The sequence below is a fragment of the Sus scrofa genome, chromosome 15 (assembly GCF_054392235.1).
Source record: "Sus scrofa isolate SSC_HxYL_T2T_F1_AM1 chromosome 15, Sscrofa_HxYL_maternal_Yorkshire_Landrace_v2.0, whole genome shotgun sequence".
Taxonomy (NCBI): Eukaryota; Metazoa; Chordata; class Mammalia; order Artiodactyla; family Suidae; genus Sus; species Sus scrofa.
Window position 1 is genome coordinate 61929088 of NC_139397.1, and position 13578 is coordinate 61942665.

The 13578-nt window shown below is 45.6% G+C and overlaps 1 protein-coding gene across 27 annotated transcripts in view; it reads right to left on the reverse strand.

Annotated features, from left to right (window-relative positions):
* Positions 1-13578, reverse strand: part of TACC1 (transforming acidic coiled-coil containing protein 1) — a 112252-nt gene that overhangs the window by 22496 nt on the left and 76178 nt on the right. For 11 of the 27 annotated variants that reach the window (XM_085001097.1, XM_021075683.2, XM_085001100.1 and 8 more), the window contains 3 exons: positions 9349-9409; positions 6546-6666; positions 3574-3626 (listed from right to left, as the gene is read on the reverse strand). In XM_085001097.1, the coding sequence (XP_084857223.1) occupies positions 3574-3626; positions 6546-6666; positions 9349-9409 (235 nt within the window). Of the gene's footprint in view, positions 1-3573; positions 3627-6458; positions 8313-9163; positions 9410-11084; positions 11121-13578 lie in introns of all 27 variants that reach the window. The other 16 variants (XM_085001093.1, XM_021075694.2, XM_021075678.2 and 13 more) reach the window with 4 other exon arrangements.

A 13578-nucleotide genomic window follows, 5' to 3' on the forward strand; every position in this document is an offset into this window, starting at 1 on the left:
CAGGTACCCCCTCTCACAGATGAGGGGACACTTCATTACATGCAGGAGGGAGGCCTCAGGGCCCCCCAGAAGTGACTGTGCCATTAGCCGCAGTGGTGATGTTGGGATTATGTGACCTGGCTCCCCAAAGTGATTTTCATCCAGAAAGAGCTGTCACTGCTGTGTGAGGCCCTTGGGAGCCCTGTGCCCGGGGTCCACCGGCTCTTCCCCCACGGTCTACCTCCATGGTGCTCATTCTATGCACTCCAGGCAAACACGGGGGCACAGCCTAACCATGAGTCATGAGAAGTTTACAGGGCCAATCAGTAGGAATTAAAAAGTGAAATGGGAAAGAAAAAAATCAGAGTGAATCACACGAAGAAAGGTAGATACTGTTTTGTGCAACTTGTTTTACAGAGGCATGGGAGTTTCCTGACGGTCTAATGGTTAAGGATCTGGCATTGTCACTGCTGTGGCTTGGGTATGATCCCTGGCCTGGGAGCTTTTGCAAGCCATGCACACAGCCAAAAGAAAAAATATATACACACACAATATATACACACACAAATACATGTGTTGAGAAGTGTCATATGTATCTATCAGCCAAGATGCAAAATATATTTTTACTGTGGATCAAGGTGAAGAATGTTTCAATCACAAATTCACTGAATCCTACAGCTTCAACTAACCCCTGTGTGCTAAGGGCCCTCAGGCCTATTAAAGCCAAACCAACCCAGGGTTTCCTTGAGCCCATGCTATGTACTCATCACTGCCTACAGGAAATGTGAACTGAGAAACAGGTCCCGCAGGTGTCTCAAGCCACATCTAAAAATGGACTTCTACAATTCCACCCCCTCCTCTATTCCTAATTTTACTGACTGCCCCGTCCAGCAGTGTTTACTGCGGTAGGTGCTGTGGTGCAGCTGTGAGCAAGGCAGTCACGTCCTCCCACCCTCATCAAACTAGTGGTCTTGTGGGAAAGACGGAGAGCAACTCAAAAGGGCACGTACCCACAATGGAAAGGAACCCTGCTTGGCTGGGCAAGTGTGTGGTGGTGGGGGGGGTGGCTGCCGAACGGCAGATGTGGAAGGGAGGCAGGCTCAATGCAGCGTCTGAGCTTAGCCCAAAGAACAGGGAAGAGTTCCCACTGTGGCACAACAGGATCAGCGGCATCTTGGGAGCACTGGGACTCAGATTCGATCCCCAGCCCAGCACAGTGGGTTAAGGATCTGGCATTGCCATAGATGTGGCTTAAGATGCAACTGTGGTTTGGATCTGATCCCTGCTCTGGTAACTCCACATACTGCAGGGCGGCCAAAAAACAAAACAAAACAAAACAAAACCACAAAGGAATCCAACGAAGGGGTTTGAATCAAGGGGAACCACCTGGCTTATGGAGAAGGAGAGGAGACTAACCTGGGAAGGGGGAAATTTGCTGGGAAATTACCACTATATTTAAGAAGACTAGTGGCGGGCCACAGGCTCCACAAAAACAGAAGGGTTTCCAACATATGGTTTCTGGATGCAGAAACCAGAGACCTTGCTGGTGGGAATCTAATGGAAGGAGGCGTCCAAGATGACCCCAGGTTTGTGGCTTAGACAACGAGGTGGACGGTGGACCTGTTGAAACAAGGCCCCTCTGGTTGTTATCAGCAACACTGACCACTAGATGTCCAAGGCAGAAATTTTGAGTGGCCCTCACAGATTCTCTAGCCACCAGGGCCACTCCTGATGCCACCAAGCAGTGATGCCTCTACCTAAGTCTCAGCCTCCACTCCACCCTCTGAACTACCAGATTACGATGCTCCGTACTTAAAACCCCACAGTGGTTACCTACCAATTTTGCCATGAATTCCAAGTCTCCCGGCATGATATCCATGGCCCTGGCGGCCTGGCCTCACCTATCATATGAATAGTACCCTCCGATCACATGCAATTATTCAGCCTTACAAATTCTTATAAAGTACACACCTCCTCTCCTGTCTTTGGCCAGAACAACTCTCCTGCATCACTTTACTGTCTTATCTACCTGGCAGATTCCATTCTTAACTAAGTTAAAACTTAGTTCAAGAGGAGAAACCTGGAAGGTACCACCCTAACCACGTGGTGAAGGTCAGTTCCACCTATAATGGGACGTGCTGACATTCACAAGGTCGCTTTTGATGTGCACGTGCCCAAAATGCATGATACTGAACTTGATCACCAGGAAACAGTGAATAAGCCCGAACTGAAAGATATTCTACAAAACAACTGACCATGACCAGCACGATTCTAAAGTGTCAAGGTCAGGAAGGACACAGACAGACTGTGAGGAACTGCCAGGAATGGAAGGAAACCAAATGTGTGGACGGATGCCACACAGGGTCCTGCGATGGATCCTGCGCCAGAAGGTCATAAGACTTGAATACTTAGAGAATGGGCAATAATACCGTGTAACTGTGTTAATAATAATCAGTGTTACCTGATTCCGATAACGGCACTGTGATTACAGAACGGCACTGTGATTACAGAAAATATTAACATTTGAGGAGCACAGTGCAAGAATTACAGGAATTCTTTGTACTATTTTTTGTAAGTCTAAAAGTTAAAAAAAAAAGTTTTCAATTAGCTCAAATCCAGCCTTCCTGACACCTGCCATGCAGGCGGTCAGCCCTGGTGCCTCCGGCCCTGGGACAAATCCTGCTGTAATGTTCACTGCAGGGAACGCTGGTTTCTAGTCTGTATCTACTACAGAAGATATAGAGCTGCTGGAAGGAAATGTAATGCAAACTATGTAATTTAAAATTTTTCTGTAAGCCACATTTGAAAAGTAAGAAGAAAACAGGTGAAATTAATTTTTTTTGGCCATGCCTATGGCATGCACAAGTTCCCGGGCCAGGGATGGAACCTATACCACAACCTGAGTCATAGACAGTGCCAATGCCGCATCCTCCCCACCCCTGCCCATTTTTTGTTGTTGTTGTTGTTGTTTTTGTTTTTGGTCTTTTTAGGTCTAAACTCAAGGCATATGGAAATTCTCAGGCTAGGGGTCAAATTGGAGCTGCAGCTGCCAGCCTAAACCACAGCCACAGCAACTCAGTATCTGAACTGTGTCTGTGACCTACACTGCAGTTCATAGCAATGCCAGATCCTTAAACCACTGAGTGGGGCCAGGGATCCGAACCCACATCCTCATGGATACTAGTTGGGTTCGTTACCACTCAGCCACAACAGGAACTCCAATGCTGGATCCTTAACACACTCAGCCACCAGGTAACAGGTGAAAATTATTTTAATAATATAATTTAATTTACTCAACATATCCAAAATATAATTATCTTAACATGCAATCAATATACAAAGTTAGAAACATATTATTTTTCTCCCAGAGAACATCTCAGGATGCCTGGCTTGAGTCTAAGGGCGGATGGTCACATCCTTGGGCACCTGAGAGAGGCCAGAAGCTCCTCAAATGAAGAATCTGGGCTTTACTTATATTCCATTCCTGTTACCAACAGTGACTAGAATGTAGGTACTGAATTAACACGGGCTTCAAAGCAAACACCGAAAACCCTTGCGCTCCCCCACCCTGCCCCCACAGGTGTGGACACTCACGGGCATGGTGGATCCATCCTTCTCCATCTTCAGGCTCATCTCTTTCTCCATGCCTACAACACAGACAATCATTTTTACAGTCATCCCACGAAGTGGCTGATGTTCCCTCCCAGTGAGATACTCTGGGACACCACAGCGCAGGCCCGGAAGGACATCTACAGACCTACCGACAGCATCTCAAGATTTCCAAAGGCACACTGCATTCTGCTGGTGCTGTGCTGTCTGTGCTCAAAGTCCCAATCAGCCAGGAGAAAGAGGGGCGGGTTAGTCGGCCATAAAGGGAACCAGGGCTTCAGGTGGAGAGGATGGTCAAGGCTGCCCCCTGGTGTCCATGAGAAGTTTTGCAAAGGAATTGTACTAACCACAGGGTCATTTCAGAAATGGGAAACACTGAAAGCTATACCGTCACCACATTGGTGATGAATCTACACTCCAGCCCCAAAGGGTACCCTCGGTCAAACTAATAAATGTAGCAGATAAAACAAAAAGCTCTAAACTTCGAAGCCTGAAAACTAAACGCCTTATCCTCCCTGTATCCTTCAAACTGGTTTCCTTGTCTCCATTCCACTGCCCAGAGGCAACATTTTATTTATTTATTTTTTTGTGGTGTAGGGGGAGTGTTGTGCCCAGGGGATGTGGAAGTTCCTAGACCGGGGACTGAACCCATGCCACAGCAGTGACCCAAGTCCCTGCAGTGACAACACTGGATCCTTAATCTATTGCACCACATGAAAACACCAGAGAGGCAACATTTTAGAGAAACCAACACTATGCCTTTTCTAATTAAAGGAACATGCTTTAACTCATTGAACAAAAAAATTTAAATATGGAGAAGCACACGAAACGCTAAAGCAACTCCTCAATATGCAATCACAAATTACTACTTTAGTGTACAACCTGTCAATAATGAACTATTTGAAACACAAATGTGACCAGCACTATTCTGCTTAAAAACCTTCCATGGCTCCCCTACACCAATAAAGCCCAAACTCCTTGGGATGACCTCGTATTCCTACTAGCCCTCTACTCACAGAGAGCTACTGGGCATTTCAAAGACGTGGCTGGTTCCCTCCCATCCCCATGTGAGGTTTCCTAGGGCACAGCTGTGGATGCATCTATCAAGAGCAAGCCTGAAGGTGACCTCCCAGGAGACAGACTTGGCTTTGCCAATCCCACCTCTGTCCCCTCCCACCCCTGCAAGGCCCTGGCTTCATGACACGGCTAATCATTGGTTCTGACAGTGTTCATGGGAGCTGTGCTGTTGGCTCTGTAAACTTCTGCCAAAGGAATTTCCTCCTCATAAGGAAGGAGATCATTCAACAAACATGGACCGTGCACCTACACCAGAGGAAAGTCCTAGATGAGTCACTCACAGTCCTCAATCCCAAGAAGTTTGTCAAAGATACCTTCCAAAATTAATACAGGGAATGGGGGACATGGGAAGAAATGTGCTGGGACCCAAGTGACCTGAGACAGGCCTGAAAGGTTGAGCAGAATTTCCTTTTTGTATTTTTTTCTTTTTAGGGCCACACCTGCAGCATATGGAAGTTCCCAGGCTAGGGGTCAAAATGGAGCTGCAGCTGCCAGCCTACACCGTGGCCACAGCCAAGGCAACACTGGATCTGAGCCACATCTGTGACCTACGTGCAGTGGCACCCCACTGAGCAGGGCCAGGGACTGAACCAACATCCTCACAGACACTATGTCAGGCTCTGAACCTGCTGAACCACAATGGGAACTCCAAGGATGGGCATAATTTCTATAGGAGATGGTGAAGAGGTGTTTCACACACGAGAATAAGTGTAGGTAACAGAAGATCCCATGTGACGAGTGCAGGGGGCATAAAAGGACCTGGCAAAAAGGGTTGTCGGGGAGAATATCAGGGCAGAAAGAGGCCTGGGAGGAAATAACAGTGCCTGGCATGTTTACTTGACAGATGGGAAACTGAGACTGAGGTAGGTGGGGTGGCTGGAGAGATAACCTCACAGAGTCCAGATTTCTACCTGCTTCTCTGGTTAGATGATAGATGGTGATTTTTAAAATTTTTTAAAGCCCCACACTACAATACACCACTGAAGGCCTGAGCTCTTAAATAATGTCTAATGGAGTCAGGAACGTGGCGCTAAACATTTCACAAGTCACGGGTAAGGACACGACACAGCTTGCAACCTGGAAAAGGGCCTCGGATCTAGAAGGTTCAAAAGCGGAAGACAGAAGTTTCAGCACAGGTTAGTCTAGGTCTGCATCAGAACATGAAGAAGGATTCTGTAGGGCACTGGTCGGTTTCCATCCACCACATCTGTGAGCAGAAACATTGATAATAGTCGGGTGTGATGAAAACTATCCCATTACAACGTTAGCTTTGTGGTTAGAGGAATGTGGAACCAGACTGCTGAGAACTAGACTTCTAGCCCTCCCACCAACTAGACAAGTGATCTTGGCCGAGTTACTTAACTTTGGCTTCACCTGCTCGCTCTGAAAAGGGGGAAAGAGAATGCTGGCCTATTGAGAAGTGACCGAATACACAAGAAGCACTAAGAGCAGTGCCTGTACATAGAAGTAACTATACATGTTGTTGTTAGTATTTCTGCCCGTGAAACAAGGACCCCAAAATCACAACATGGGTACATGACACTTTACTTTAGGATGTGACCAGATGGAAGCAGGCTGACACATGGGTGTCTCCGTACATCCCGCCACACTTATCCACGCATCCCTAGCGCTTCCAGACATCCTTGTGTGTCTCTTCTCCAGGCAAAGTCCAGATCAGGGACCTAATCTACTCTTCAAAGGTTCTCTAATCTCTCTAAGGCATCTCCTGCTCTGGGCTTCCAGGCATTTCAATTGCTTATGTACATTAGAGAGATGAAGATAAGCTTCCGTACCTGCTTCTGAGGATGAAAACGTATGATTTATGGCAGACACGGGAACATGGGAACAGTCAAAGTACTCCAGGTCTTCCTCTGGCTCACCTTTCCCCTCGGCCCCGGTGGGTTTCTGACCGCAGGTCGTGGACGCCAGCTTCTCCTCATCTGTTGCGTGGCCATCCCTGTTGGAAATGTCAGAAATCTGGGAGATCACTGCTCCTTCATCCTGGGAAGGCAAGAGAGAAAATGCTACCGTTTAGGAGGGCAAACCAAGGGGAAGGCCACCTCACAGGGATGGCCACGCAGCGGCCACTGAGCAACGGACATTGTCCCCAGGTTGGGGGACAATCCAGGAAAGAAGCTGCAGCCTCTGAGTCAGAAAAGGCTGTATTTTCTAGGACCTTGCTTCTGTGATTTCAACTTGAGGTTTGAAAAAATTAAGCTTTTCTAGTCTAAATTCATAAGCAAGATGTTTACGTGGTTGAAGGCAGTGGTTCTCATGTATTCTGCTCAGACTGCTCCTAAAGTTTTTTGGGGAAATTTATGTACTCCTTCGTATTTTCAGGTGACATCCAAAATCTGAGTAAGCGTTTCCATTGTGGCTCCGGGGGTTAAGAACCCGTATTCATGAGGATGCGGGTTCAATCCCTGACCTCGCTCAGTGGGTTAAGAATCTGGTGTTGCCCACAAGCTGCAGCATCGATCGCAGATGCGGCTCGGATCTGGCAATACTGTGGCTGTGGTGCAGGCCGGCAGCTGCAGCTCCAATTCGACCCCTCGCTTGGGGATTTTCATATGCCACTGGTGCAGCCCTAAAAATTAAACAAAAAATAAAAACCTCTGAGTAGAAGTTCAAATAGTCACAAGGGATACAATATCTGCTATGCATTATTTGTTTGCTTATTTATTTGTCCTTCTGGTTTTCTTGATGTAAGTGACACAAAGCACTGTATAACTTTAAGGTGTGCAGCATGATGATCTGACTTATATACATCATAAAATTATTACAAATTTTAATAATTAACTTTAGAGAACATCCATACTCTCATACAGATACAAAATAAACAAATTCTGTTATATTTTAAATATGAATTTTGCTTATTAATTTAATCGTTATTTGATACTTTCTGATTTAAAAAATCAAACATGAACAAGCTCTTTAATAGAAACTTACATCATTCCTTCCCCTCTCTGAATTTGCATTTCCTCTCTACTTCCATCAAGAAATTATTCCAAAGAAATGCATTTGCATGCTTGAATGTCATTTAATGCTCTCCTATTTGTTTAAAATTTTTTCTCTATTGACCATAAGTCTCTGTAAGTGCTAACATTTTTTCTTATGGAGGGTCATCATTATGACAAATGCACAATTTAGTCTAAAAATATTACAGTGTCTGATAAGTGCAACAGAAAATGAAAGTAGATTTTTAAAAAATGGACATCAATTACAATTTTGTTGCATCAATTTTTAAAAACTTTTACAATGCAATGTGTCTTTTTCCTGAAGTAAGTCAAAGGTAAATTTTTCATGATTCTTGCTGCCTGTTTTAGCAGCATGTGAAGATGAATACTTTATACATTGTAATAGATGAAGAAGCAATGAAATTGCAAATCTTTTTGGTTTTTCAAAATCTTAAACCATGTTCCAAGTTTTTGGTTTAAATTAACCTTAAGGAGTTCCTGTTGTGGCGCAGTGGTTAACGAATCCGACTAGGAACCATGAGGTTGCGGGTTCGGTCCCTGCCCTTGCTCAGTGGGTTAACGATCCGGCGTTGCCGTGAGCTGTGGTGTAGGTTGCAGACGCGGCTCGGATCCTGCGTTGCTGTGGCTGTGGCGTAGGCCGGTGGCTACAGCTCCGATTCAACCCCTAGCCTGGGAACCTCCATATGCCGCGGGAGCGGCCCAAGAAATAGCAACAACAACAACAAAAGACAAAAATAAATAAATAAATAAATTAATTAATTAATTAATTAATTAAACTTAAAATGGATTCTATTAACCAATGAGCATATTTTTGTAATCACAGTTACACTGAAAAAAAGTTTTAAAAGGCAAAAATAAAGGATCTCATTGCAATCAAATGGGTCCAGACTTTTGGCTTTTTTGTGTTTCCCAATTAATTATTTATCACTGAAAAATATGTGCTGCTAGAATGAAACAAAAGTCAGTATCAATTTTACTCCTGTTTTTCATTTTATAATTATAATCAATAAGAAGCCAGAAGTCTTACTTATATAAGTAGATGAAACAAAAGGAAGTTTTATAACAAAAACATCTCAATTCTTTGAAGCCCTTTCCAAGTTATGAACCAAAAAATTCTATCATCAATAATTGTCTTTTAAATTGAGATATAATTGGCATATACCTTTGCGTCAAAAATTATTTATAATCATCTATCTGCTGACCATTCAGGTTCTATTTTGTTGAAAGCAATAAAGTGGAAAACCATCTGACTTAAAAAACATATTATCCAGGAGTTCCCTGGTGGCTCAGTGGGTTAAGGATCTAGCACTGTTGTTGCTGTGGCCAGGGTTTGATCCCTGGCCCCAGAACGGCTGCATGCTGAGGGTGAGGCCAAAACATATATACATACATACATATATATATATGTATTACACCAATATTTCAAATCCACTCCCTTTTGGGGCCCCAGAAGTTTCACACCCAGTGGTGATGCACCTTAGCGATGAGACTGAGAACGAGACGGGTGAGAGGGACTTTACCGAAAAAGTGGGAAAAGAGTAACTGCAAAGGATCCCTTGTCTTCAGAGGCCTTCTCAGATCATCTTAGGAGGCCAAGCATCTGGGAACTGGTTGCCACACAGCTGAGCTCTCAGATCCCCGTGGGAAAATCTTCTTTAGTCACCACCCATGAAGACACTGTCCGGGGGGGCAGGGACAGACTTACCTGAGAACACCCATCCAAAGCAAGAGACTGGGCTTCATATTTCTTCACCTTACAGCCACTCCTGGGAAAAGACAAACAAGACACCAGGCCGGTTTGGAATCACATTGACAGCCTCGGAGCTAGGAGATGGAGCGGGCGGCGGAGTGTGCAGACAGAAGCCGAAGCAAGCAGCCCCACACGAGTCACATGTGTACAAGCAGACATGGGAGCACCTTCCCGTCTCTGGATCTTCTCCCAGGAGACAGGGCAAGCAAAGAACTGTGATTCAGTGACCGCCCCACTTGTTTCTGCGGGAGGCTAACCACCAGGACCCAGGCCCCTGGGTCACTACTTGTATACCAGCAGTAGCCTTTCCCAGAGTAGCCCCAGCACCTGGAGACGGTCGGGTCACCTGACCTGCACTCACGTAGCTTTGGTATTTGCTAGAAAAATTACCACGCCGGACCACGTTCTTTAGAAATTCTTTATTGTACTAAGAGCCACGGGAGTCTGGTAAGACAGCTCCAGACCTGTGTGCTCACAGAGGAGGGCTGGGCAACAGAAGGGATGAAATAAAAATACCTGAGTAAAGTATTATCATTCTTATTACGTAGGAAGATGGAAAGCGAACGTCAGGGCCAGAACAGGGGAAGCTCAAAGCACCTGCTGTATTTAAGCTGGTTCTGTTTTTGTTGGCTGCCCCAAAGCATATGGACTTCCCAGGCCAGGGATCAGATCCAAGCCGAAGTTGCGGCCTGCACCGCAGCTGTGGCAACACCAGATCTTTTAAACCACTGTGCGTCCTAGTGCTGCAGAAACACCACTGATCCTGTTGTGTCACAGTGGGAACTCCTAAGCTGGTACAAACTTTGTGATCCAAAGGCTAGTTCAGATTCTGTTCTGTTTTTTGTTTGTTTGTTTTTTCTTTTCTTTTTCATTTCTTTCTTTCTTTCTTTCTTTCTTTTTTTTTTTTTCTTTTTATGGCCACATCTGTGGCATATGGTAGTTCCCAGGCTACGGCTGAATCAGAGCTGCAGTTTCAGGCCTACACCACAGCCAGAGAAACTCAGGATCTGAGCCACATCAGCTCACAGCAACACCAGATCCTTAACCCACTGATCGAGGCCACGGATCAAAACCGCATCCTCACGGACACTACGTCGGGTCCTTAACCCACTGAGCCACAATGGGAACTCCTGTTCCATTATGATGAACTTAAAATTTCCAGTACCAACACTCTGACCCCTGCAAGTCTTTCTTGTTCTGTGGGGCAAAGGCAAAGACCAGCATACCTAGGTGCCACCCCCTAGTGCCTGGTTTTCTTTCCAGGCCTGAAAGTCACCCCTGCCACCAAACTCAAGATGAAATGTATCTCTTGCTCCAAGGCGGCCACCTTCTCCTATCATCAAAAACATCAATTGTTTCTGACATTAAATAGCAGAGCAGTTCCTCAAACACTGCGGGGGTGATGGGGGGCCAAGCCAGCACGCAGCAGCGCAGCGCCACATGGGGCGTGCCAAGCCGGGGAATGCAAGCTCTGGCACCTGAGGTGGGAGGGCCCACCTCCTCTCCCTGAGGCACAGACTGCAAGGCTCAGCTGACTCATGGGGCAGCAAATGAAATGCACAAAACCACCAGAAGATCAAACTCAGAAAGGGAGGCCAACATGCTATGAAGAGATGCTGGGGGTAGGGAGGCGGCGGGGGAGCTGCCAAAGGTCCCAGCGAGAAACGGAAAACAACAGTGGGGGTACTTACAACAGAAAACAGAGAAATTTCACTTGTTCAGAGGTCCTGAGGCACCAACGAAATTAGAGACAGGAAAGAGACAGATGGAGAGAAAAATCATGTAAAGCCTGGAATACTTCTCTCTAGTCTGGCAGACATAGAGACTGCAAAACCCTCTCTATGAGGTGAGACACAAATTAAAAATGTCATCCTGGTGACTGTTACCACTCGTGAGTGAATGATTATCAGGAGTAAGGACGTGGTAGAAAAACTTGGAACTGCCAGACAGTCAAATGCACAGATGAAGAGTAAACTCTCAAATACTTGTAAATGTATAAAACATGACTGCGGAGTATGTTTACTCTCTCTCTCTCTCTTTTTTTTTTTTTTTTTTCTTTTTGCCCGTGCCCACGGCACAAGGAAGTTCCCAGGCCAGGGATCGAACCCACACCAAAGCAGTGACTCACGCCGGATCTTTAACCTGCTGCGCCACCAGAGAACCTGAGTACGTTTACTTTTTTTGTTTGTTTTTGTTTTTTTAGGCATATGGAGGTTCCCAGGCTAGGGGTCCAATCAGAGCTACAGCTGCCAGCTTACACCACAGCCACAGCAATTCCAGATCTGAGCCACATCTGTGCTCTATACCACAGCTCACAGCAACGTCGGATCCTTAACCCACTGAGCAAGGCCAGGGATCGAACCTGTGTCCTCATGGATACTAGTTGGGGTCATTACCACTGAGCCATGATGGGAACTCCAACAAAGTGGTTTTAAATAATTTACCTTATTTGGTCCACAAAATCCAAATCATAGGATGATGTTTATGGAAAAAGAATCTGAGAAGTGACTTACATCATCTTTTAAGAAGTCACACAAGTACGGTTATCAGAACCTCTAACTTTCCGCTAGAGTCTACCTCCACCTGTATATTTCTACAATGAGGGGATGTGCTAAAGAAAATCCCAGAGTTACACAAGGGGTTGAGCACCCTTCTGCAGAAAGGATGAGGAGCCAAGAACTTTGGCTACATATGAGTTTCTTTAAAAAATCTCTAAGGTTTTTAGATCAAGAAGTCCATTCATCAAAAACATAACAGGAGGAAAATGCTAGCAGGTGAGGGTGGCAGGACTGGGGAGACAGTGCTCGGTGCTGCAGAAAACAGGTGTAGGATAACTCCTCTCCCTCTGGCCCTGACTGGCTCTTTTGCAACCTGAACGCACAACTGCACGCCCTCAACAAGCAAATGAAGGGAGCCCCCCAGTGACCCCTTATCCACCCCGCTGGGAAGGACTGCCCATACCTAGGGTAGCCCATGTTAGAAAGCACCCAGGCAAAGCCTGGCCATCGCATCCCCTGGGCACTGTCTAGACGTAGGTAACTAACCTGAGCCACATAAGAGTACTCTGAGGACACCTGATCCAAAATACTTTTCAGCAACCATTTAACTGCTCATCTATAACCAAAGAACAGATTGAGAACTACGAATGACATTTCATTTCTTCCGGATGTTCTAGGGAATGTTCTGGGGCTGCGGAAGGACCAGTTCCTACCTTCCTCAAGCTTTTTGGTCCTGACTGATAACGCTCAGCTCTTTAAACCTTTTTCTCTGGTGCCAATCACCAGGCCACCCGGCATTTTCCTTTAAGTCACAGTCATGCTGGAGATCACTGTCCCAGCTGGGCTGTGGTGACAAGAAGCATTTCTTCTCACCTTCCCTTTCCCTATTTCATCCTCCATGTCACGGGTCCTTCTTTACATCTAATTTTTAGTAAGATGTCAGAGGACCACTGAGAAAGATGGTTGACTCAAGTTTTGTGATAAGGAACTTTGTGACAAATTTAAACTGAAACGTGACACGGACCATGGCCTGAGGGTGACCATTCTGAGAGCTCCAAGGACCTTGCAAAAGTAGCTCCAGATTTCACAGAAGAGGGGAGTCAGGAGAAAGATTTCACATGACAAAAGACTAATGGACTAATTCAGTCAGATCTGGGCAACTGTTTAAAATATATTCTTGACTTTTTTTTTTCACCTCCTCACTAATAGAGCCAGAAGCTTTACCAGGAGACATAAGAATTCTCACACCTTTTAGTGGTGGGTTTGTTTCCATCAAAAACCAGAGCTCAAGTGAAAAGACTTCTATAAGACCCTTTCCCACGTGTTACTGACACTACACAGGTGACTTGCACACTTGGAATTTTTCTTTTACCCACAGAGAGTCTGAAGATGGCGACTGGCACTGATACTTGCATAAAAATACAAGCATATAAAAAATCCTGTGTATAAAATGATTCCTGACAGCTCAGACAGGATTTCTGAAAACCCTAAGTTCCTAAGCCAGAGACTGATTCTGAGCTGCAGCTGTGGCATTGCCACATCTATTAACCCACTGCACCTGGCCAGGGATCCAACCCTCAGCTCTGCAGCAAACAGATTCTTAACCCACTGTGCCACAGTGGGAACTCCAACATGCTCTTTTTTATTGAACAGGAAAAAAGTACCCAAGGTGGGAGGGAAAAAGAAC